The following is a 27092-nucleotide window of genomic DNA, read 5'->3' as shown; positions in this document are numbered from 1 at the left end:
GTATTTTCATCATCATCCACAATGTCAACCTTAACTTTTCCTGTATAGTGCAGAAACCAAAACTAGGAAAATTGAACGTAGATACCCCAACTCCACTGTTTCACACTTCTCTGAAAAGCCTCAAAGTCTTTCCTCTTTTAAATTAGATAAAAGCTCTACCAGGTCATTTCATCAGACCTCCTTTGCAGTTTTCTTTTCTGGAACAGAAATGTATACTCAGTGCCAAATTCCACCCAGGTTTCTTTCCTGCAGGATGACTGGTGATAAATCTGTGTGCCTCTCACTGTTCTCAGTTCTGACACCTCAGAGTTACCAATTCCATTGCAGAGGTCATATTCTAGACTAAGTAAAGCATGATCTCACTTGATTGTGTTACTAAGAATCCTTAAGCCAAAGGAAAAGCTTTATTCTATGCCCAAATATTTAAAAGCTCTATGCAGAGTTGATCCAAATTTTGTAGGGCCTGATACTTACACAACTTGGGCAGTGTTCTTTACCAAAAAAAAAAGCACAAAATTATAAACATAAAAGTAGCTCTTAACGCAAATATTTATTTGTAATGAGAAAGGGAAATCACAATAAATTGCAAAGCTTAAAAACTAAAAATACTACAAATATGAGAAAGTCTAAAACAAAATAGCAATAGTTTAACAGCCTGGTACACCTCTATAATACTTTCCCTCTATGCCTTCTGGATGCACTATTCTTTGTCTCTTCATTTGACAGTAATTTTGGAATATCATTTTCTGTAGGAAGAATAGAAAAATAATTGTTTTTTTCTCTAGTGTATTTGATCAAAATTTGTTTTCTCACATTGGTAGAACAGAAAAGTTTCTTTTGGTGTTACAGCTCATTATTGATAATGTCTACATTTTTAGGGATAGCTATTAAATTTGAGAAGACTAGCCTCTTTTACATATAAGATGTAAGATTTAGAAGAATTTTTCACAGATCACTTTTTAAGTCTCTACATTTCCAACTTTTTGCCCCTACATCACTCAATATTTTCTGTATCAGAGCCTCCTGGGCACATTCATACAGGGTGACCTAACCTCTGGTGTGGATTTTCATGTTTCCTCAACAAGTGAACTGGCATAGGGAGCTATAAGAGGATTTTTTAAGCTACTCCTATGCCAGTATGGCTACCAATAATTAACTATACACTGCAAACCACAAAAACATAGGACACTAAATTCAAATAAAACTTATCCCTTAACTCTATTTCTCCTTAACTGAATCCCCAAAATATCCATAGCCCCTCTGTTGCCACTCATCAAGAAGAAAAGTATGACAGAGGGAAATCAAAGTAGAAAGAGACACTGTTTTTGCTGATTATGATAAAAATATCTTACTTTTGCAAATATACAAAAATATAAGCACATTGGTAGGGCCCCAAAAAGCCTTCAGAAAGATCTACACAGATATAGGTCCCTGAAGCTAAAATTTCATTAACGATGGAGTAATGAAGCAAGTAAATTCACCATGCTTTTCAGTCTAACATTTCATTATGAAAATTTATGCCTTATTTGCACCTAGGTGAACGAGTTTCAGATTTTTACTTCACTAATTCAGAGAGCTAATATAGTTTACAGATAAAAATTAATGTTGTTAGGGCTTGTAAAGATGAAAAACCAGATTCCATGTGAAGACCATGCCTTCTAGACTGTGATCAATAAATGGAATGTGGACTCTCCTGTTCTGCAAAAGAAGGAGACCCACTTAAAGTTGTTTAAGAAAATACACTTGAGGTGTGCCTGGGTGCTTCAGTCAGTTGAGTTTCCAACTTGGTTTCAGCTCAGGTCATGATCTCAGGGTCATGAGATGAAGCCTCAAGTTGGGACTCATTGGGGAGTCTGCTTGAGATTCTCTCCCTCTCCCTCTGCCCCTCCTCCTGCTTGTGCATGATCTCTCTCTCTCTCTCTCTCAAATAAATTTTAAGAAAACAGAAAATATACTTGAAAGAGGCTACTAATCATTAAGATATCAAGTTACTCATGATAAATGATAAGCAGCATATATCAAGATTTGAGTCCATTAGAAGGTATTGGTGAGCCCTGGAGCTTTAAGGTTTTTTTCAATGATTCTGAAATTAAATAAAATATGGCAAACATTTTCTCACATAGGGAATTTTTAACAATCTTACATTGTATATAATTACAAAATCCTAGGATTTCAGAGTTGGACAAAATCTAAGTAGTTAACCCTCACCTTCCCACAACTTTTCTAGCTGACTGCTGCCTAACCTCATTTGAAAGCTGCCAATGGTGGGGAGTTTTGAGACCTTGTATGCAAGTAAGAGATATTAATAAAAATTTAACAACCACAGAAGGATACAGAGTCAAAAGCAAGTTTACATCAACCTCCTGGTACCAGCTCTCCAAGGATAACAACAGTTTTAAATTTTTTGTGTGTAAATATTTATGGGGTTTTGTTTTATAAAACTATTATCATTTCTACATATATTTTTTGCTGCTTCTTTACAGAGCAAAAATTTTTATTACAAAGGTGTCAAATTTTTCAGGGGCTTACGCTTTTAATGTCATGTCTAAGAACTTTTAGCCTAACCCTAAGTCATGAAAATTTTCTCCAATGTTTTCAAAAAGTGTTATAGTTTTATGTCTAATATTTAGATCTATAACCCATTTTTAAGCATTTCCTCTTAATTTTTTTTGAAAATTTTAAATAAATAAGTTTGATTAATTAACAAATAGTGTATTATAGTTTCAGGGGTAGAGTTCAGTGAGTCATCAGTCTTATATAACACTCAGTGCTCCTTATATCACATGCCCTCCTTAATGTCCATCACCCAGTTATCCCAACCCCTGACCTGCCTCCCCTCCGGCAATCCTCAGCTTGTTTCCTATGATTAAGCATCTCTTATGGTTTGGATCCCTCTCTTATTTCATCATTTTTTATTTTTCCCTACCTTCCCCCATGATCCTCTGTTTTGTTTCTTAAGTTCCACATGAGTGGGATCATATGATAACTGTCTTTCTTTGACTGACTTATATCACTTAGCATAATACCCTCTAGTTCCATCCACATCCTTGCCAATGGCAAGATTTCATTGTTTTTGATAGCTGAGTAATATTCCTGTGTGTATATGTGTGTGTGTGTGTGTGTGTGTGTGTGTGTGTGTGTGTGTATCCATTCATCTGTCGATGGACATCTGAGTTCTTTCTATAGTTTGACTATTGTGAACATTGCTGCTATAAACACTGGGGTGCAGGTGCCCCTTTGGATCACTACATTTGTATCTTTGGGGTAAATACTTAGTAGTGCAATTGCTGGGTCGTTCTATTTTCAACTTTCTGAGGAACCTCCATACTGTTTTCCAGAGTGGCTATGCCAGCTTGCATTCCCACTAACAGGGTAAGAGGGTTCCCCTTTCTCTGCATCCTTGCCAACATCTGTTGTCTCCTGACATTCTGACTAGTGTGAGGTTCTCATTGTGGTTTTGATTTGTATTTCCCTGATGCCGAGTGATAGTGAACATTTTTTCGTGTGTCTGTTGGTCATTTGTATGTCTTCTTTGAAGAAATGTCTGTTCATGTCTTCTGCCCATTTTCTGATTAGATTATTTGTTCTTTGGGTGTTGAGTTTGATGGTTCTTTATATATGTTGGGTACTAGCCCATTATCTGATATGTCATTTGCAAAGATCTTCTCCCATTCCGTAGGTTGCCTTTTAGTTTTGTTGACTGTTTCCTTTGCAGTGTAGAAGCTTTTTATCTTGGTGAAGTCCCAATAGTTTTTTTTTCTCCTTTGTATCCCTTGCCCTTGGAGATGTGTCTTGCAAGAAGTTGCTGTGGTGAACAGAGGTTGCTATCTTGTGTTCTTTCTCTTTTCTTTCTTTTTCTTTTTTTTTGCAAATGGAATTTAATTATTCCAACACCATTTGCTGAAAAGATTATCCTTTCTCCATTGAATTGTCTTTGCCCATGTCAAAAAACAATGGCCATATTTCTATGGACCTATTTATGGATTCTATCCTGTTCCATTGATCTATGTGTCTATCCCTTTACCAATAACAGACCACCTTGCTTTCTGCAACTTTAAAGTAAGTCTTAAAATCAGCTAGTGTGATTCCTCCAACTTAGTTCTTTTTCAAAATTGTTTTGGTGATCCTAGTTTCTTTGCCTTTCCATATAAATTTTAGTATCAAGTTGTCTAAAATCTACAAAAAAATACCAATTTGAAAAATTGGAATGGCATTAAATTTGCATTAATTTGGGAAAAATTGAGATCTTTACTATGTTGAATCATCCAATCCACCAACACAGCATGTGTCTCTACTTACTCACATCTCATTTGATTTCTTTTATGAGTGTAATGTAGTTTTCAGCATACAGAGATGGTGTATATTTTGTTAAATGGGTACCCAAGTATTTCATTTTGGGGAGAACTACTGTAAATGGCATTGGTTTTTAATTTGGGTTTCCAATTGTTCATCACAAATATTTACAATTATTTTTGTATATTAACTTGGTATCCTGTGTTCCTGTTAAGCTCACTTACTAATTTGTATTGTTGTGAGTGAATTCCTCTGGATTTTCTATGATGACAATTATGTCATCTGCAAATAGAAATGGTCTTATTTCTTCTATGTCAATCTGTACGCCTTTTATTTATTTTTCTTGCTCTATTGCACTGACTAGGATTTCCAACACTTGGTTTATTGCTCTGCTGTCATGATCTTCAAATTCTTAGCTTTTGAATCAGGTGCACCACATTTTCATTTTGCATTGGGTTTGATACTTATGTAGCCAGTATTGCTAAAATATTTCTCTGTATGGACTACAAATCCTTATTTCAAGCTTGATACTCACTGGTAAGGAATAGAACAAACTGCCTCCAGAGCATAATACCTGCCTTTATGGAGGACTGAAAGGATGATAAGATGGTTGGGGGTGGGGGGAGAAGTAGGTGGAGCAAGGGTTTTTTATTAATTATCAATCAAAATGCTATGCTATAGATTATACTGTGCTTGGAGATTTGGCCAATATATGAAGATTATAACTGAAAGTTTATTTTTCATATTTGAATACTAATTTTCAAAAAAGTATGGTTAGCACTTCTTATATTATTCTGAATATAATTTCCAGAAATGCCAAGATAAAAAGTATAGTAAAACTAATATGAGATTATCCTCTCTCCAGAATACAAATTATAGCTGCTTAATACAAATTATAGCTGCTTAATACTTGTTGCTTCCTTATGCCTAACTAGACTAACAAAGAAGAAAGAACAGGAGCTAACTAGAGGAATATATTTCTGATTTGAATTCTGTGACTAAACACTCAAACTTCACTTTTAAGGACACATTGTATATAATATTATAGATATTTCTTAACTTATGAAAATCCAAGTTTAAAATATCAAACTCTTCTTTAAACCAACTAACTTATTTAAAAAGAACATTAAAAATGTTTTTCACCTGCCTTGAGATAGCTTAATAAATCTAGTTTTATGTCTAAAGTCTATACTTTTCTTGGATTTTTTTAGTAAGTGCATATTTCAAACATGCCTATTCCTTCACACTGGCTAAAGCCTAAGATACCTTTTGATGCTATAAAATGGTACCAGTTTCTGTTTGATAATAGTGATACAGGGTAGGACTGGTAGTAGGGAGGAAAGATTGGCTTTAGTTATTGTATCTCTTTCAACTATCTGCATGGATATAATCCAGCGTCTACCCTTAGGAAATAAAAGGGATAAGTCCAGTGGCTTCTTCAATATTAGCTGGAACCTATAGAATTTATAAACTGATATCTATCTCTTTCTAAAAAATATACTCCCAGTGGGATCCTAGGAACACAGGGAAATGCTATTATTCTTATGAATCAATCAGGATCAAATAGAAGAAAGAAAGTGTCTAGGGGGAGACCATTGTCCCTCTTTCTTTTATCTTGGAAAATTTGAAACTTGAAAGATAAAGGTAATGGATATCAGGTGATTTATCTTGCTTTTAAATGTTCACAAATTAGAAGTGGAACTTCTAATTGTTGTTCCACTTTGTGAAATTTTGTATATTTAAAACTATCTCATTTAGACCCTATCCTCCTCTGTTAGCTGAAGACCCAATGAAATCAGAATACTAGACAAGAGAACTTTGTAGACCATCTTGAGGTACTCTGCTTCATGGGACTCTGTGTCTACATGTGTGTGTATGTGTGTGTATGTGTGTGTGTGTGTGTGAGAGAGAGAGAGAGAGAGAGAGAGAGAGAGGCAGAGACAGAGTAACAAGATACAGAAGCAAGAGCATAAATGAGAACCACTTGTCTCTAAACACCTTGGTAAAACAAACCAAGAATACAACAGCTAAATTTAGGGTTGGTTGGTTTTTTTTTCCAAACTGAATGAAGGCAATGGAGTGAAAACTCCAGTTAAACCCTGAAGATTTTTTTGTGCAATCATGATTTCCTCATTTTTTTTTTTTTTTTGGAAGGAGAGGGAAGAAGATATCTAAAGAGAAGAATATATAGTGTTGACCTTGGATCTAAAAATATGAGATTCAGTGATAGAAAAATCTATTGATTGGTTAAATGTTCTTGCTACTTACCTGGATATAACCCAAATAAATTCACAGCCATTGATTGAAGAGGCCATATGGCTTATAATTAGACTCTTGCTCTCAGCCAAGATATTGAGACATTTATTACATTTGCTTTTTAGCATTCAACATACATTGCTGCCCAGGAAAAGGGCACAAGGAAGAGATTAAATTCACCTTCCCTCTTTTACCAACCCCACTCAATTTCCTTCCTACCCCCTTGCCCCCAACCAAAAGGAACCCATTTCTAAAAATAATTCATGGGAAAAAACTCTTAGAACCAATTAATACAAAGTCCTTTGTTTCTTCTTCATATGAATATATCAAGCAAGCAGTGAGTCAGCTCAGAATGCTACCCCAAAAGCAGCTCAAAGTGGATCCAAAGTTTCTTCAATTTTTCACTACAAAGGTTCAGTGACCAAATTTACTAGACAGGTTTATCAAGATAATTTTTCCACAGCAAACATTTATTGAGCACTTAATATTTGTAGACACTGCAGTAGGAGCTAGAAAAAAGAAATACATGGCCCCTGTTATCTTGGATTTTACAACCAACAAAGGACATGGGGAGACATATGTCAAATAATGACACAAAGAGCTAGTTAATTTACAAATAAGCACACCAAAGAAGAAGCATGGGGGCTGTGATAATAAACACTAGGGGGCTTGATTTGTGATACAGTGTAACAAGGAACAGAAGCAAGATAATAAATAGGAACCAGTTATCTGTGAATACCCTGGCAAAACAAACCAACAGATGCAGGTAAAGACAGCTTCCCTGAGAAAGTGACATTTAAAGCTGATGACATGGGTCGCCTGGGTGGCTCAGTGGTTGAGAGTCTGCCTTTGGCTCATTATCCTGGGGTCCTGAGATCAAGTCCCACATCGGGCTCCCCAAAGGGAGCCTGCTTCTCCCTTTGCCTATGTCTCTGCCTCTTTCTGTGTCTCTCATGTATAAATAAATAAAATCCTTTTTTTTAAAAAAAGAAACCATTAAAAAAAATAAAGCTGATGACATTAAGAATGAGGAGTTAAGGGGATCCCTGGGTGGCACAGCGGTTTGGCGCCTGCCTTTGGCCCAGGGCGCGATACTGGAGACCCGGGATCGAATCCCACGTCAGGCTCCCGGTGCATGGAGCCTGCTTCTTCCTCCGCCTGTGTCTCTGCCTCTCTCTCTCTCTCTGTGACTATCATAAATAAATTTAAAAAAATAATAAAACATTCTACACATCTTCTCCTACAGTCTCAGGGGCCCAGCTGAGCCAGTGGCTGCCTGAACAACTCTGTTCTAGGCTCTCAAAGTCTTTCGTGATGGACTCGCACTATAATCTATGAACTCTCTCCCATTCCTGGAGCTTTAAAAAAAAAAAAATGAGGAGTTAAGGGGTAGGAGATTATGGGGATGAAGAACCCTAAAAGGGATGAATCTTGATACCAGCAAAGCCTTTGACACAATGTCTCCCTACAACCTATGGTAAGATGGCAAATGATGTTCTTCATGCCAGGCAAACCAGTTACAGTCATATTGGACTGTTATAATAAATAGTTTTATCAAGGAATTGAAAGAAGCAGAAGTCGTGCAGAGATCATACTTGCAAAGAACCCCAAAATGGGGTATGTTCAGACAAGGTCTCATACCATTGAAATGAAATGTGATAGAGGGAAAACATCTAGAATCCTGGACAGTTTGTTAAGAGCGCCTGCTCTTAACATTTACACACCTTTCATATTTACATGTTTAATCATCATGTGATATGATGTATGGTTACATTTATTAAATGTATATAAATAAATTTCATTTATTTTCCATATAGAATGCAAATTGTCACAGCACAGTGATTTCTAGTCTTGATTTTAACATACCTTGAGATTCAATAGATGTATGGAGGAGCTTCTGGACTTTCTGTTCTGGTTCACTGCTGATTTTGTTTGTATGCAACCAGGCCCACTTATAAAAATTCCCAGTACTGTTAAGGCAAGTCTTCCTGCCCTGTTTTCCAGAGGAGTCTTACATATTCTTGGACTTTTGCTTTTCCATATAAATTTTAGAATCAGTTTTGACAAGTTTTAAAACAAAAGGTATTTAAATAAAACCTTCAAAATCTTACTTAGAAATGCAGTAGATCAATTCTGCAGTAGAATTCTGTAGATCAATTCCATAATATTGACATTTTAAAAAATGTGAGTCTTCTAACATGTAACATGGTATATCCCTTTATTTATTCAGGTCTTCCTTATTGGCTTTGCTAAAGATAGATCTTATATATCTTTGGTTACATTTATTCCTGAATACTTTTTCCATTTTTATACAGTTATGAATAAATAATATTAGTTTCTACTTATTTTTCAGCATATAGAAATGTACTTTTTAAAACTGATTTTTAATTTTTTTTTCATGCTTAAACAATTCTTTTTTTTTTTAATTAATTTTTATTGGTGTTCAATTTACCAACATACAGAAAAACACCCAGTGCTCATCCCGTCAAGTGTCCACCTCAGTGCCTGTCACCCATTCCCCTCCAACACCCGCCCTCCTCCCCTTCCACCACCCCTAGTTCGTTTCCCCGAGTTAGGAGTCTTTATGTTCTGTCTCCCTTCCTGATATTTCCCAACATTTCTTTTCCCTTCCTTTATATTCCCTTTCACTATTATTCATATTCCCCAAATGAATGAGAACATACACTGTTTGTCCTTCTCCGATTGACTTATTTCACTCAGCATAATACCCTCCAGTTCCATCCATGTTGAAGCAAATGGTGGGTATTTGTCGTTTCTAATTGCTTAGTAATATTCCATTGTATACATAAACCACATCTTCTTTATCCATTCATCTTTCGATGGACACCGAGGCTCCTTCCACAGTTTGGCTATTGTGGCCATTAAAACACTGATTTTAAATTAAAGAAACTAGCTAAATTCTCTATTTCCAATTATTTATCTGTAAATTCTTCAGGGTTTCTACATAACTGCTTATACCATTTGTGAATAGTGATAGTTTTGATTCTTCCTTCCCATCCCTTGTGATTTTTTTTCCCTTTCTTGCCTTTCTGTATTTTCTGAAACTACCAGTAAAATGTTGAAGAGAAAGTACTTTCAAGATTGCATTCCAATTATAAGGCTTGCTGTAGGCTTTTGATCAGGTTAAGAAAATTGTCTTCTATTCCTTTTTTGTTAAACCTTTATCATGAGCCTGAAATTTTATCAAATATTTTTTCTTCATCAGTTGAGATGGTTGTGATTTTTCTCCTTAAATCTGTTAATGTGAGGAACTATATAAATTGTTTTTCCAATGTTAAAGCAATCTTGTATTCTTGAGATAAACCCAATGCAGTCAAAATGTATTAACTATTCTTTTTATTAAATGGGTTTGCAAATATTTTGTCTTAGATGTTTGTATCTACGTTAATGATTGAGATTGGTCTATAATTTTCCTTTCTCGAACTTTCCTTATAGAGTTCTATACCAAGATTATGCCTCATGAAATAAATTAGAAACCATTCCTTCTTTTTATACTTTTAAAGAGTTTGTGTATTATTGGATTTTTCTTTTTCTACAGGATTTATAGGACTTTCTGGGCTAATGTGTGATTGTGCAAATTTTGAATTACTGATTTAATGTATTTAATGTTTATAGGGCATTTAGATTTGCTATCTTTTTAAAAAATTAATTCTTCAAGATTTCCTTTTATCACCTTTATGCATCTCTATGATCTGCATTACTGTTCCAGTTGTCATTCCTTATATTGGTTATTTCTGTTTTTTAGCCATTCTACCAGATATTGGAAAATTTAATTGGTCTTCTCAAATAAATAACTTCTGGTTTTGATTCTCTTGTATATTTGTTTCTTTTAAATTTTTATGCTTTATTATTTCTCTTAATTTATTGTTAATTTTCTGACTTCTTAATTTTTAGACTTCTTTATTTTTTCTTTTTTTTTTAATTTTTTTTTAATTTTTATTTATTTATCATAGTCATACAGAGAGAGAGAGAGAGAGAGAGGCAGAGACACAGGCAGAGGGAGAAGCAGGCTCCATGCACCGGGAGCCTGACGTGGGATTCGATCCCAGGTCTCCAGGATCGCGCCCTGGGCCAAAGGCAGGCGCCAAACCGCTGCGCCACCTAGGGATCCCTATTTTTTTCTTCTTTTATTTAAGGCTATAAAGTTTCCTATAAGTACCATTTTAGTGTCATACACACATTTTATATTGTTCTTAAAATCTGAGTTCTTAAATATTTTCTAATTTACATTATAATTTTTTCTTTGATCTATAAGTTAGGCCTTTGTGTATCTTAATTTGTAAACCTGTGGGGGATTTTTCAGGTTCTTTATGTTGTTTATGTCTAACTTCACTGCACTGTGATCAGAAATTATAGGAAGCATGATAAAATAGTACAAAATATCTTGAGGCTTGCTTTACATCCTAGAAATTTATGTCCTGAATTGCTTCAAAATAATACATTCTGCACTTTTTTAGGTTCACTGTTCCATATAGGACTATTAAATAAACCAAATTTATTATATGTACTAGTTTCCTAGGGCTACTGTTAACAAAGTACCACAGAGAAGGGGGATTGAACAATAGAAATTTATTCTCTTGCAATCTGGAGGTTAGAAGTCAAAGTTTATGGTATCACAGGGTTGACTCCCTCTGAGGCCTCTCTTAGCATGTAGATGGCCATTTTCTCCTCATGTCTTACATGGTCTTCCCTCTGTGTATCTGTATTCTAATATCCTCTTATAATGACATTAGTTATATTTAATGAATGCCTAGCCTGAGGACCTCATTTTACCTTAATTACCTCTTCAAAGACCCTCTTTCCAAATATGGTTCACATTCAAGGTACAGGATGTTAAAATTTCAAGACATGAACTAACAAGAGAGGGGGCAGTCTGTGTGTGACACAATTTAGTCCACAACATTGTATTTTTCAAATTTTTTATATCCTTAAAGATTTTTTTGTTTGCTTCATCAGTCAGTTACTAAAAGAAGCACTGAAATCTTCCACTGTGATGATGGATTTCTCTATTTTTCTGTAAAGTTCTATCAATTTTGCTTCACGTATTTTGAGGCTATTAGTGTATATAAGTTTAGAATTTTTATATCTCTTTGGTGAATTGAAAATTATATTTTATAGTTACTCTTTAGCTTTAGTTAATTTAGCTTAAATTATTAAGCTAAGCTAATATATTTTAGCTTTCTTTTTATTAGTGTTTGTGTGGTAAAGATGTTTACATCTTTTTACTCTCAACTTTTTTTGTCCTTATTTTTTTTGATGTGTATTTTGTAAACAACATATGGTGGGGAATGGAATTTATTCAGTTTGAGAACATTTTTTCTTTTGAATAGACTATAAGTCCATTTATTGTATTATTATATTATTATAAATGATGATATATTTTGATTTTTTTCTACCAACTTACTCTTTTATTCTTTTAGAGAACAGACTCTTAAGAAATACTGCCTAGGTTTGAATACCAGCTCTATTATTTACTAGGGCTAGATACTTATAATTAGTTATATTTAATTATCTCTTTAAATTGACATATTTTTTGTTTCTTTTTCCTTTTTTTCTTTTATAATGATAGAATATTTTTCATATTTCATTTCTTTCCTTCCTCCAGTTTAGAAGGGTTCTTTTAGGTTATCCTAAACACTTATCAAGCATACTTAAGTTATCAAAGTTTAAAATTAAGTATTATCTTTACCTCTTCCCGAACAATACAAGAACTTTGTAACATTTTAATTTGTAACATTTTAATTCTGGTCATTTTCTTTCTGATTATACACTATTCTTGTATTCTACTTTTGTCTTAATTTTAAGTCTCCTAAATTATTATTATTTCTGTATATAATTATTATTATTGCTGTCTTGCTTATTTTTGTTTACATATCTACCATTTTCTTTACTCATCATTCCTTTTTACAGCACAAATTTTCCATCTAGTAACACTGTTTTTGTGCCTGAATTACATCTTTAAATTGAGTCTGTTGGTGTAAATTTCCACTTTTATTATCTAAAAATACCTTTATACTATGTTTTCTTTTAAAGTAACAAGACAGTTTGTAAACAAACTTAGGTTGATATCTTCTTTGGCAAATAAAAATTATAATTCCATAGTTTTGGGGCTTCCATATTTGCTATTGAGAAATAAGATTGCTATCAAAACCATTGTCTTTGAGGGGCACCTGGGTGGCTCAGTCAGTTAAGTGTCCAACTGTTGATTTAAGCTCAGGTTATGGTGTCAGAGTTGAAAGATAGAGCACCCCCCTCCCGGCCCCCATGAAGCTCTGTGGTGAGCTCAGCTTCAGGCTCTGTGCTGAGCATGGAGCCTGCTTACTTTTCTCTCTCTCCCTCTGCTCCTCTCCCACTCTGCCATATGTGCCTCTCTCTCTCTAAAACAAATTGTTTTTGGTGTTTTTCACTAAGAAGTTTTAAATATGAGTTTTTCTTTAATTTATCCTATCTGGTTCTTGGATATGTGGATTGGTATCTTTCTAGAAAATTCTTAGCCATTAAATCTTCAAATATTGCCTTTAATCTTTTCTTTTACTCTTTATGAAAGTCTTACCAGAATATGTTAGACTTTATAATTCTATTCTTCATGTCTTTTAACCTCTTTCGTATTTTATTTCTGTTCCTCTGTGTTACATTCTGATTAACCTCCTCAGATATGTCTTCCACTTCATTAATTCTCTCTTTAGCTGTTAAACCCATTCATCAGGTTTTAAAATTTTCAGATGTTTTGATCTCAAGTTCTTTTTTATTAGTTTCAAAACCACTTGATCACTTAAAAAAACATCTAATTTTTAAAAAATTCTGCATCTTAAAAGTGCAGGCTTGGAAGTCTTTCTGGGTCTGATTTGGCCTTCTGTTGTTTCTATTAGCTCTCAATGTGCGTTGTTTCTGTATGTAATCGTTCACTCTCTCCTTCTTTCTTTTTTTCTGAGTTCATGTTTCTTACAATTTTTTAGTTATTTTATGAGGATCTCTATTTCTCTATCTCTATCTCCCCTCTATCTCTGTTCATTTTTACCTTGAGTTCATATATTTTAGTAATATTTTAGTGATTCTTTAAGGTCTGGGTTGAAGGTGGGGCTATTCTATTCTGCTATGTGCTTGGGAACACATTTTATACTGCACCATTTTAAATTAAACAATCAGCATGAAGTTTCTTAGAACATAAAGATACTTAAATTTGGTGTGCCAATATGTGTGCTCATTGGCTTGCTATTAAGTATTTGTAGAGGGGTTCTTTCCTCTTAACACCAAAACTCAAGACCAACAAATTTTCTTGTAGATTTAGGGGTATGATGATTTAGAGAGTGCATAACCATTTTGGATACTAGCTTTATGTGGGGAGCTTCCTATTAGACTCTCATCTAAGCAAGCTCTGGGCTTTGACCTCTCTCCCAACCAAGGGCCGTATATAAAATTGTATGCTGAACAACTTTAGGGGCCATTTATCATATAGATATACACTAGGGTCTAAATGACATATATGGTGGACCTGTTTTCATCCCACAAGATGATGAAAACTAAAATTCAAGTTCACCAGGTTCAGCAACTGCCTCAAGTTGAAAGCTGGGTTCAGTGCTTTAGTTTTATAATTCTATAACTTATAAAACTTAAATGAAGATTAAAGACAGGGTTTCCCCCTTTTTGAAGTCCTTTAAAGGGCAGGCATCCTCAATATCTTATGAAATGAATTGGCTTGCCAATCATCATTTCAACAAAAATATCTACCACTTGCCCCATTAAAGGAAATGTAACATGATCAGAGGGTGTTTATTGCTTTGCTTTGTTTATTTTTAGATGTGGACTTTCCAGTTGTTCTCCAGCCTACAAATGCAAATGAGAAAACACAGCTAATCAGAGAAGGACCTCGAAGTTATTGCACAGACTCTTAATATTGAGACCATTGAGGGCCCACAATATCCCCTCTTGGTTCAGCCATGTCTCCAGGTGGTCATGGGTGGGACAGGGTAAGGGGCATGAAATGCTGTGAACTTTTCCACATTCATATTTTATTTTTTAGGTTAGGGAAAGATGATTGCTACATAATTTTCTCAGTATGCATTCTCATTCTTTGAGTAGAATTCCTAATGAAACACATTCCATTTTGATGAATAAAAGCCTGAAGAGTTGTTTTATGCTCCTTACATGAGGTAAGATGGTGGCACTGGACAGGCTTTATGAGCCTGTCCTTATGTGACCTAGATCTAATTCCTTACAGACTAAAGTAGCACTCCAAACTGAAGCCACTTCTCATCTGTTTAACTGAATGCAATATTCCTCTCTGCCATAAATATCTTTAGCAAAATGTACATGGAAATTTAAGAGGAATTTGTGTGTGTGTGTGTGTGTGTGTGTGTGTGTGTAGATTTTTCCCTGTCAATGTTTAATATGGCTACAGAAATATTTCAAGAGGCAGGAAGAAATTATTATGTAAAAAAGACAACTATCACTTAATTTTAAAGTATATTCTTTGAAAGATTAAAAATTGTCATTTACTGAAAACTGATGAGTAAAACCAGGAAGAAACAGGTTTTGTGTACTTTTAGACTGGCATAAAAACAAAAACAAAATTTCAACCTGGCTAAATGTTATAAATGATCCAGAAAATCATACTAAGCCCAAACCAGCCCCTAAAAATCTGTTGATCATTTCTAAGTAAAAACAGTTTTTGTACAACTGACCTATATTAGACAGAGTGAGGAAAAGAAACATATAGGGTAAAAGGTAGAATTCTAAACTCTACAGCCTAACATTAGATTTAAAGGCATATCATTTACCCGCTTTTTGGTGGGAATAATTACATTGACCAGAAAATGCTCAGCTCTATGCATGTTGAACAATTAAACTCAAAGGTCATTTCTGCATTAACTGTTTGATCCTTATATTCATTATGTGGTCAAAGCCATATCCTAAAATCATGTTCTAAAATAGTACAGAAAGTGTTTGTTTTTTCTTAGTTCTTTATATAATATTGTGGTTTTCAAGATCTTGTTATGTTTTTATATAATATTGCATGAAATGCCATTCTGTTTTTTGTTTCTTACTCCCACCATCACCAAACTGCAGTCAAATGAGCCTAAAATATACATTGAGTGAAAATTGGTGTTATAGCTCTGACAGTTCTGAAGTCATTAAAACTCTGCTTTAACCCTTGAGTTACTGGACTTTTTTTTAATCGACACAATCAAGTAGGAAAAGTCTTGGTTGGAAAGTTAGGAAAGCTGGTTTTAATCTAAACTCTTACTACCTAGCCCTGTCACCAAGTGAGATGAGAATTATATGACTAATTATTCTATGACTCCGTTTTCCTACCTGACCACCTTCCAAGTTGCTGTGAGACGAGTTCAAATGGCTGAGGTGAAAGTACCCTACAAAGTCAATTATTTGACAAATACAAGGTAGTTTTACATGAATTTGCATATGTTCATACACACAAACAAACATAATGTGACTTCTTATGTAGATAAACTCTTACCCAACAAAACCCTTGAAGATACCTAGTACTAACAATAACCAGCAAGTGCTTGGAACTCTGTATTCAACAAACAAGGACTACTTTCCATTTGAAGGGAACATAAGATAAATAGCCCTGTCTGTGGATAATTTGAGCTACTACATTTCCTTCCTGGAGCATTCTAAGCAAAAAGGTCAGGCCTATTTTTGAATAGCAACCTAAATCACAAAGTTCCTTTTTCTCTCCCAGACCTCATTTTTCTTACATGGAATTTTTTACTTCTACCAGCTTGTCCAGAGAGCTGGTACAAGAGTAGAAAGATGAGAACAGGGGATGAATCAGAATCAGAATCAGAATCAGATGGTGGAATTAAATTCATAAAGGGGTTCTAGTTAATGTTCCCCACAAATAGCTAATTACTAGTTACAATGATATGTGGTAAATGTTAAGGACATGAATGTGTATGAATGAGGAAATGAATCTGCAGAATGCCCCTAAGCTACATAGAAACAAGGATCAACTCTTCATCTGAGGAGAGGCCACTTAGGCACCATGTAGGGATCAACAGAAGCTGCTATCCAGAGTCACCTGCTGTTATTTTGAATCTACACACATCTTAGCAGAGAAGCACCAAGAAAAACATGCCCACCATGAACCAGCACTTCAGTGGCTTACTGGCTAGTCTTGGGCTTCAGGTTATCAGAGTAAGGGATTTTGTATAAGGTTTCAAAGTTCATCTATTTATTTTTAACATAATAAAAATATATATGCATTTTTCTTTACCAAAATAGACATATCTTAATTCTTTGATTTTATTTCTACATTTTAAATGTATGGATGCTAAAACATATTTGATGTTTCCTAGCCTGGAAATACACACACCTGATAGTGCACTGCCTGATATTTTGATCTACAGAGGGGGTTCCAATTAGGGCTACAAAATCTTTATGTTTGGCACAATGATGCCCCCTCCAAGATGTACTTATCCTAACTCCCAGAACCAGCAAATATGTCACCTTTAATGGAAAAAGGCATTTTGACTATCCAAGTGAGTACAATCTAATCACATGACTCCTCAGAAATGGAGAATCTTTCCCAGGTATAAGAGAGATGCGACTATAGAAGAATGATCAGAGATATGCTTTAAAGTTGGAGGAGGAAAGGGTCCATAAACCAGAGTATGCAGGCAAACTCTAAAAGCTGGAAAACTTAAAGAAGTGGATTCTGCTCTAGAGCCTCCCCAAAAAAAGAAATTCAGCCCTACCACCACCTTGATTTTTGCCCAGTGACATCCATGTCAAACTCTGACCTTCAGATTGTATGAGTTTAATATAGTCAATGCTCCTCACTTGTTTCTTTATTAACCTCACTCCTTATTCTAGATTTCTTTTTTTTATTCCTTCATCCTGAGCGTCTAGCTTCATTTTCTCCTCTGACCCTTCTGTTCCCTGTTTCTAAGTACTCCATTTCTCTGGTTCTTCTCCCTTCTTGCACTCCTATCTTTCTTCCATTTGACCCCCACTCCTCTGTTTTAATCTCCTAATTTCTCTGCTGGCCACTATCAACTCCATCTCTACATTTACTTGTTTTTTTTTTTTTTTACCTAAACTGAAGTATTGTAAATCTACCCTCAACTGGTGGGGCAGGGAGAGATAGCAGATAATAGCAGTCTTGGTAACAATATTCTTAAAGGAATGTCTTCCTTCCTCCATGCCAAATTCAAGCACAAATCATCATAATGCTAATAGGCCAAAGGGGAACAGAGTGTATTTCAAATAATTCTGAGTGTATTAACAAATAGAAATAATTCATAGTGACCACATTTCATTATTGGAATGCATGGCAAGGTAATTTGAGACATTAATTTTGTTTTGTCTTTAGTAAGACTCAAAGGAATCTCAGAAGGAGATTCATCTTAGAAAGGTCAATTCTTTGCTAGGATAGCCTAGGATAACCTGAGGTTAAAAACAAAGGTAGAGAGACACCTGAAAAACCACCACCCAGGCTTTTGTTTGGGTGCTTGGGCTAATTGAAGGGCTGTTAGAAAGATAAATGCTGAAACTTGAGGAGGAGAAGTAGCCCCATTATGAGGGACCTCTAGGTTAAAGATGGGTTTGGGAGTTTTGAGGGGAGTTCCCAGAGTGCCCAGACTTGTGTCTCAGAGTAGGCAGTTAGTTAAATTCTAACAGGACACCTGGAGCCCAGCAATGAGGAAGTCATGGCCAGCTATCAGGAAAGTCAGAGGCCTGTCCTGGCAGCACTCCACAAGAAGCCAGATCAAACCAGACAGGCCCAAGATGGTGGACACCATGTCAGAAAACCCCCATCCAAATAAGGAAAAAAAGTCCGAAACTGCTTCCAAAAAATCCCTGTAAGGAATTTCCACTCCCTAGTTTGGAATATTCCACTCCCTAGTTTGCAACAGTCAATAGATAGAAACCTAAACCCCAGGGTGTGCAGCTCTCTCTTTGGGTCACCTTCTCTAACATCTGGTGAATATACTTTAGTTTTAATGAACTTTCCCACTTGTGTTACTTATCCACTGCGTTGTGTCTGTCCTTGAATTCTTTCCCATGAGGAGATCAATAACCTTCAGCAATATCTTTATGATGGGCTGGGCCAAGGCCCCAGGGTCTCCCCAGTTCACTGGCAACATGCCCACAGGGGAGAGCCCCTCCAATGAGATAGCATTTGGATGCCTGAGAGACAAAATTAAGTCATAGCTTTTTAGCCATAACAAAAGATTCCTGTACACACACCTGGCCCCTCAAAGGAACCGTGCAGGGTTGGACACAGAGACCTCAGGAGTACCCAGGCTGGAGCAAGATGAGGGGCTGGAAATGCACTTGGAGGAGGAAGACAGAAACCCCGAGGACCCCATACATCCCTAGGAACTGGGCTGGGGGCTCTCAAAACCTGGCTGAGGTGAAATTTCTCACTATTTTGTCAAACTACAGGTCTGAGTCAGAATTAATTTAGAACATATAATGTATTTAGACCATGAAGAGACTTTTCCAATATCTTTTCTCAGATGTCACTTCTTCATAGGCTTTCCCAGACCTAGAACTGTACCCTACCTCACGCTTCCTATCCTATACTTTTTTCCTTAAATACCTTTCACTAACATATTTTAAATCTTGCTTATTGTCTGTCTCTGCTTGCCATGAAGGCAAAGATTTTGGCTGTTTTTGTGTTCTGCTGAATCCCCAGTGCTTAAGATAATGATTCATGGTACCTGATTCATGGTAGACAGCCTGGGAATATTTGTTAAATGGATAAATGTTTAACCTGTGTCATAGAATGAAGAAATTCCTAGCTGCTAGAAATGCAAAAGTTGCTAGAATCCTGATTTCAGGGAGGCTTAGTATATTAACAAAACAATTTAATTAATATAAAATTCATGGTAGCTTGGCACCCAATCAAGTCTCTGACCCAATTACAGAATTATCTTTTTAAAAAATTTCAGCTCTTCCCCTCTTATTCCTCATTGATATGAAGGCAAATCCACCTCCAGATCACTAGTCCTCCTCCAACAAAGAAAAACCTTTATTCGAGAAACAAAGTCCTCCTCTCCAAAACCCCTCTTTTTCCAGCCAGTACTCCTCCTAAGCACCAAAATAACATTTATCTGTATATTATTTCTGAGAAGTTCTATACTCCAAATTTAGATTTAGATTAAATAATGTATAACCAGTTTCTGTATAATGAACCCATTTCCAAATTGTAGAAGGCTCAAATTTGCAGTGATTTCCAGAACATCATAGGGTCAGAATTTATATCTGTATTTTGTGCACTGCTAAAAATGAAGTAGGAACTAATAAATCCCTGTTGACTGATTAATTCTTAACAACATATGCCATTTCTGGAAGAAAAAAAAAGCTTTTCTTCAAAAAGAGACCTAAACATGCTCAGTGTCAAATGAATGGGTGTGATACAACTTTCTGGAATTTTCATGCTGTTCAGGGCTATACCCAAGAAGCAAAACTAAATTCCCAGAATCAAATCAACAGTAATAGGACAGCTGTTAACACATTCTGCACATTGCTAGGGCTGCCAACTCAGCTTTCTAATAGCTGAAAATCTTATCATCATCTTCAATGTCTCAGAGCACCTCAGGCACATCCTTACTCCCAGGCCCAGGAAAAGGGGATCTTACCTGGTGAAGGTTTTATCCTTCTGAATAAGCTGCTCTGGTGCCCAAATAATCTCCACTACTGAAATGTTGTCCAGATTCATCTCTTCTCAGAGATCTATAATGCACTTTCTTTTCTGGTGAAAAATGATTGAGGGGAAAATTTTTAGTGTAGATTTTCACTTTGGGAATGAAATTCCAACATTTTCTTAATTTCTTTTAAGAATGATCTATTCAGGCAGGTATACATTAGCTATTTACTAAACTGGCATTTTTCAGGATTATTTATTATAATTGCAGAAAGCAATATTTCAAAACTAACCTAGGTTTAAAAGAAACAGGTGAAAGCCATTAGGAACTGAAAAATATTAAGTTTACATATTGATTAACTTATTAACATTAACAGTTTTATGCAAAACGCCTTCATTTCAAAAGTTTTAAAAATATATTTAGCATGGAATTTATTTTTTTAAGATTTTTTATTTGCTCATTTGAGGGAGAGAGAGTGCACACTTGCAAGGGGGAGGGTCAGAGGGAGGAGAAGCAGACTCCCCACTGAGTAGGGTACCCTACATGGGGCTTGTTCCCAGGATCCCCAATCATGACCTGGGCCCAAAGCAGACACTTAACTGACTGAGCCACCTAGGTACCCCTGGGATTTATTTTTTAGATTCAATATATAGTATATTTAGAAAGTAAAATTTTAGGTACCAAAACTTGAAAGATACAGGTTATTCTGAGGAAGAGGGCAAAGTTTTAATAGAAAATTAATAACAATTAATTTCCCTGCTTGTCTTCTGATTTTCTTTGTTTTCTCTTATCTCTTGTCTTAGCATATCCCATTCCCCAAACTAAAGGATTTGAAAGGAGGTGGGAAGTGATGGCTTTTAGGATCACAGGAGTATTTGTATTTGAACAAGATGATTGATTCTTTCACGAATTAAAAATAAATCTATCAAATGAACAATAATAACCAATAGTCACAGGGCTGCCCTAAGAACTTTTTATTAGCTTTATATATTTATATATTGTTAATACACTATCTATGGGACAAGTATTATCAGTCCTCATCTCCAGACTAACAAACTAAACCACAGAAAGTTTAAGTAACTCTGCCAGGATCACCTAGCCCCTAAAAGGTAGAGCAGGCTGGTCTTCAAATGCACTATATTGCCTCTTCATGGTGATCTTTATTTCTAACTACATTTGTCCTTCCTGAAAACTAACCCTCTCCCAAATCCTTCACAGAGTTCTCCTATTTAAAAAAAAAATACACACTCCATTTATTATGTACCTTTCTCTTTAACTGCCCTTTTTAGCTTAAGATTCCTCTGGGGGATCCCTCCCTTTCTTAATTTTCAGTGTCTTCTTCAAAAGCAAATCCTCAAAATCCTCAAAATATGTAAGAGCAAATCCCCAAATATTTCTGTCTCTTCTTCTTCTTCCACTTCCCTCCTCCTCCTCCCAGCAGCATTTCTTTACTTGGGAAGCCTGAGTGGACTTGGTAGCTGGCTGCCACTTTCTCGTCTGACCAGTGAATAACTACAATATTAATCAAGTGGGTGGAAAGTGATTCTAGAGTAGTTGATATCAGTAAGCAATCCTGACTAAAAATTCTGGTAAAGTTCCTGCCAAAATTTTCCAGGATGGTAGACAGTGAGAAGAAAACTTTTAATATGTTTTTGAATAGCAAACATATATATGGCACTTACTATGTGCCAGATAGTATTCTAAGTGCTTAATATAGATTAATTCATTTAAGCCTCACAGCAAACCTATGAATTTGGTACTATTGTTCCTCATTTCACAGATGGAAATACTGGAGCTATTAATTAGCCTACAACTTTAAAAAAACAAGAGAACCAGCATTTGGACTCAAGTTGTCTAGCTCTAAGGCCTATCTGCTTAATTACTATGCCACCCTAAGGCATTTGAATACTGTAAAGTTAGATACAACTACATATTTAATATAAAAACAGTGTTTACACTTGAATTTGTCCCTCCTGCACTAAAAGTGAATACCATAGGTCTATAAATCCAAGTTGATTCATTCTATTCCATTATTCTGATTACACAAGATTGTGATGAGAACATTTGCTATTATATATAAAAATAAGGCATTTCAATTTCACTCATACAATAGATGTATAATCTTTTCATGACTTTAATTATCTATTCATAATAAAAGTGAAATTTAAAAAAAAGTGAAATTATACTGAATCTCTCCATTGTACAAAATAAAGTACATATTGTAAAGTTTCTATTAGTAAACATATACCATTATTTATGTCAGATGTCTAAATTAGCAATCCTTTATTATTTCTTCATTGGAAATACAATTTGGCAAACAAATTTTTCCTATAGGAACTGGAACTTTATCTCCCACCATTTAAAATGTGTGTGTGTGTGTGTGTGTGTGTGTGTTTGTGTGTGTGTTGCAGTAATTTATTTTCTTTCTGGTAGTCTATGTCAATTTGTCATTGTGAAGAGCACAGTACCCTCCACACTCTGGATTTACCTATGCTTTATTTTTTCCTTTGGCACTCACCACTGTTGAACCTACTCTATATATCATTTATTATCAATTTGTTGTCTGTCCTTCAAAATGTATGTTCCATCAGAGTAGAAATTTGTGGCTGTTTTGCTTACTGCTGCATCCTCAGCACTAGAACATATGTACCTGGCACATAGTAGAGATTGAATAAATGTTTAGTAAAGGAATAAATATCAATCTCTGAAAAAAATCTCTGCAACATCTTTTCCCAGTCCCAGCCCCCCAAATCATACCTTTGGGAAAGATACTGTATGAACAAAATGACAGTTCTATTCTGAGTGTGAAAGACTGCATATAAACTCGAAGTCTTATGGAGCCCTGGGAATTGGATGGATTGGTCTTGCAATCTCCCTGTAGTACAAATAGTTCCTGTTAACCTCCTTAATGGAGGTAGGGGGCTGGGGAGCTAGTCTCATTAAGATCTTTTGACATAGTGATTTGTCATATAATTCAAGATTTAGTTTTGCCTGATAATGAAATTAATCCTCATTATTCGCAGATTCCATACTTGCAAATTTCCCTACTTGTTAGGGAAATTTATTTCACGGTCATTCACAATAATATATATCAAATACGGTATCTTTTTTTTTTTTTTAAAGATTTATTTATTTATTTATTTATGATAGTCACAGAGAGAGAGAGAGAGAGAGAGAGGCAGAGGAAGAAGCAGGCTCCATGCACCGAGAGCCCGACGTGGGATTCGATCCGAGGTCTCCAGGATCGCGCCCTGGGCCAAAGGCAGGCACCAAACCACTGTGCCACCCAGGGACCCCTCAAATACGGTATCTAAATGCTAACACACCAAACACATACTGATCACTTAACAAAAATGTGAACAGGAACTTAAACTTTTATTTCCCCTAGGAGTGATGGTTCAGTATTCACCAAACCAGTGTTTCTGGTAACTATGTAGAACCTAACTAATGCAAATAACACAAATCCACTGTATCTCCCACAGAGTTCTCCAGAATGGTTCCCTTTCTGACCTTGGAAATGTTATCTCTGTGGTTTCTCACAATAAGCACATGTTCTCATTCCAGTCTTGTGGAATCTTTCTTGGAGACAGTACACATTTGTAGAAAGCCATGTATGAGCAATCAGTATTTCTGAGTTCAGCCCTGCTCCCCCAATCTGGAGAATCATACTGAAGAAATTATTTAACATTTCCTGATAGAGCTTCCTGATCTATGGAATGTTTTCCTCATCTGAAAGGAAGAACTTCAAAGTTCTTTCATGTGCCTATATGTGAGGTATTTTTCAAGTTGAACAATGTTTTCTTTTTCCTTCAGATCTCAGGGTATCTTAAATAAATTTTGTGGAACACCACTGTTAACAAATCTTAGGGATTTTATCTTTGAGTTCTAGAGGTAAGAAGAGACTTCTTTTTAATATATGGAACACTGCTACTCCCAGAATGTCCTGTCATTGTATAACCTTGCCTAACATCAGAAACTGCCTTTCAACTTCCTTCCTCCTAGGAAGCAGTCCCACAGTCCAGTCTCTCTAACTCAAGTGTCCAGTTGAGGACAGGAAGACCAACTAGTACTAAGGAGAATCCTAGCTGGTGACTCAATAGATCTGAGATCTCATATGCCATTACTCAATTCTGTCCCTGAATGTAAGTCATTTCATATCTTTGGTCATCAGTTCCTTCACTTCTAAGCAATTTTTATTAGATGACAATTATGAAACTGCCCCGCATATTATATAAAATAACTTGCATATAGTTAAACACAAATGTAAACAATACCAACAAATACAGAAAAGAAAGCATACTTCTTTTCCCTCATCAATCTTATATTAGTTTCCTAGGGTTGCCTTAAAAAATACCATAGACTAAAAAAAAAAAACAAAACAAAAAACAAAACAAAAACAAAAACAATAAAAACCATAGACTGGGTGACTTAAACAACAGAAATTTATTTTCTCACAGTTGTGGAGGCTAGAAGTCCAAGATAAAGGTTTCAGTAGGTTTGATTTCTTCTGAGACCTCTCTCCTTAGCTTGCAGATGGCCACCTTCTTGCTGTGTGTTCATATGCTTGTCTCTCCATGCATCCTAGTCCCTTCTTAGGAGAATGTTAGTTATATCGGGTAAGGGCCTACCCTAATGACCTCATTAAAGGTCAAAATGACCTTTTTAAAGGTCCCTATCTCCAAATACACTCACATTATGAAGTACTGAGGGTTAGGGCTTCAGTATTAGAATTTGGAGAGGGGAGGGGAAAATTAGTCCATAATATATGCCATCAATCTCTCAAAATTGTGCCAAATTTTAGTTTGCTTTATATTTGGACCATGAATTCTTTATAGAGTTTTTTTTTTCCAGAAACTTTAATTATCTTTGGCTTGCTTTTTGAGAAAAGTGACTATCTAATACTGTGCCCTCCCCTTTTCCATTCACAGATGTTACTCACCACTATAATTTTGTACTCCAGTTCTGTGTCAGCTTCTGCTCCTGGAGAATCCCATCAGTATAACATCTTCAAGTAATGTTTATTTTTTATTTGAGAAAAGAATCCTAGGATTTAAATTTTATAACACAAGTGTGAACTATTTGTTCTCATAGGTGATTGCTGCTTAGATTGATTATACAATCTGGGTTCAAAGTTATGTCCCCACAGAACTTCAAGGGTCTTGCTCTATGGTGTTCTAGCATCCAGTTTTGCTGAGAAGCCTGATCATAATCTGATTCTCGTTCCTTTGTAGCTAGCCTATTTTTGTTTGTTGTTGTCCCCATCTCCGAAAGCCTTTAGGGTTTCATCTTTATCCTTAATGCTTTTATTCACTAGGCTGTCCGGGCCTGGTTGGTTTTCATTCATTGTATTTGGAGGACACTTTTGATTTATTACTAATGTCTTTCTTCTGCTCCTTCCCATGCATTTTCTCTACTTTCTCTTTCTGAAACTCTAAAGCCTGTGTCTTCCAGGCCTATCCCCCATGCTCTTATATTTTCTGCTGTTTTTGTTTCCTGGAAGATATTTTCCATTCTACCTTCTATATCTCCAAATTTGATCTTTAGCCATGACCAATACGTTATTTTTCGCCTTGGCAAAAATTTTTAGTTTTCAAGAATGCAACTATTTTCTCATTGCTCCTTTTTAAATATCAGGATATTTGTTCTGTTTTTTATTACTGCAATAGCCTCTTAGATGTCCCTAAGGATATCAATTAGCAATTCAAAAAACAGTTCTGTACTATTCCTTGTATAATCTGTTTCCTCTTGAATCAGTTGTTGAGTGTTTACCTTGGACTTTCTTTTTTGTTTCCTCTCAAATGTCTGGTAGATATTTGTTCATATTCATGAATAAAGGACTACACTGATTTGTATCTGTAAAATAGCTGGTCCTGTGGACACAGGCTTTTACATTAATAGTGCATGGGAGGAAATAGCCATGCTGCCCTCAAATCCCCTAAACTACTAACACAAGGAGAGTCATACTCTGAGAGTAGGGTGGGATGGCTTTCTTTCCACCTCTATTATTAGGCTCTACTCTGCCCCTCTCCCCAGCTCTGTATTCACCCTATGGGCTCTTCCCAGGCAAATCTACTCTGCTTAAGTAGTTCTCTGAGCAGCTCTACCTGGGACAAATGCAGCAGCTGCTGCAAAATGTTAGGGCCCTCTGACCTTTGTGCTGTTGCCTCTGTGCCTGGATCCTCTTGTGAGCTCCATGGGGAGAATAGTCCTGTCTCTGCTAGCTTCTAGAATGTGTATTCTGAGCTGTGTTTTTCTCCATTCTAGGTTATGTGTCTACGTAACCTCATTTGCATTCCACATCCCAGAAATTATTTAAAATCTCAAGTTTGCTGATTGCAACTACTTTTATCTTTCATGCTGCAAAGATTTTTTTCTTTTTATCTTTATTAGCTCTTCACTGAAGAGTGCAAACATACGTGCCCGACTATATGACTATAAGTGAGCCAGCACTGATGGCTGCATGTAATCCTGACCCCTGTTTGGGGATTAAGGGTGAGCATTTAACTGAAGCCAGAACAATGAAGAGTTTTGCAGTCAGAATTGAGAAAGGGAAGTGGGTCTCTGGTTGATAGATATCTTAGTTTATTTAGGCTGCTGTAACAACACAACACAGACTGAGTAGTTTATAAACAATAGATATTTTGTTTCTCACAGTTCTGGAGGCTGGAAATCCAAGACCAGGGTGCCAGCATGATCAGGTTCTGGTGAGGACCCTCTTCCAAGGTTGCAGACTGCTGAACTTCTTTCTCACTCTGCCAAAACACAGTGGCGGGGAGGGGAAATCTCTCAGGGGCCTCTTTTATGAGGGCACTAATCCCATTCATAATGACTCCACCTTCAGGTCCTAATTATCCCTCACAGACCTCCACCTCCTAAAACCATTACCTTGGGCATTAGGTTTTCCAC

The 27092-nt window shown here is 35.9% G+C and overlaps 1 protein-coding gene and 1 long non-coding RNA gene across 3 annotated transcripts in view; one reads left to right on the top strand and one right to left on the bottom strand.

The window, feature by feature from the left end:
* DNAJC5B (DnaJ heat shock protein family (Hsp40) member C5 beta) overlaps positions 1-15702 on the top strand; it is an 82295-nt gene extending 66593 nt beyond the window's left edge. Inside the window, exon 6 of the mRNA XM_026014568.2 lies at positions 14368-15702. Within this exon, the coding sequence (XP_025870353.2) occupies positions 14368-14462 (95 nt within the window). The 3' untranslated portion in view covers positions 14463-15702. The remainder of the gene's footprint in view (positions 1-14367) is intronic.
* LOC112931817 (uncharacterized) overlaps positions 1-27092 on the bottom strand; it is a 53344-nt gene that overhangs the window by 23848 nt on the left and 2404 nt on the right. Inside the window, exons 2-4 of one of the 2 annotated variants that reach the window (XR_003237368.2) lie at positions 26839-26938; positions 25126-25229; positions 20181-20293 (exon numbers count right to left, since the gene is read on the bottom strand). This is a non-coding gene — a long non-coding RNA (uncharacterized lncRNA). The remainder of the gene's footprint in view (positions 1-20180; positions 20294-25125; positions 25230-26838; positions 26939-27092) is intronic. The other variant, XR_011996637.1, reaches the window with a different exon arrangement.

Source organism: Vulpes vulpes, chromosome 13 (genome assembly GCF_048418805.1).
Source record: "Vulpes vulpes isolate BD-2025 chromosome 13, VulVul3, whole genome shotgun sequence".
Lineage (NCBI taxonomy): Eukaryota > Metazoa > Chordata > Mammalia > Carnivora > Canidae > Vulpes > Vulpes vulpes.
This window is presented reverse-complemented; position numbering and strand designations above follow the sequence as displayed.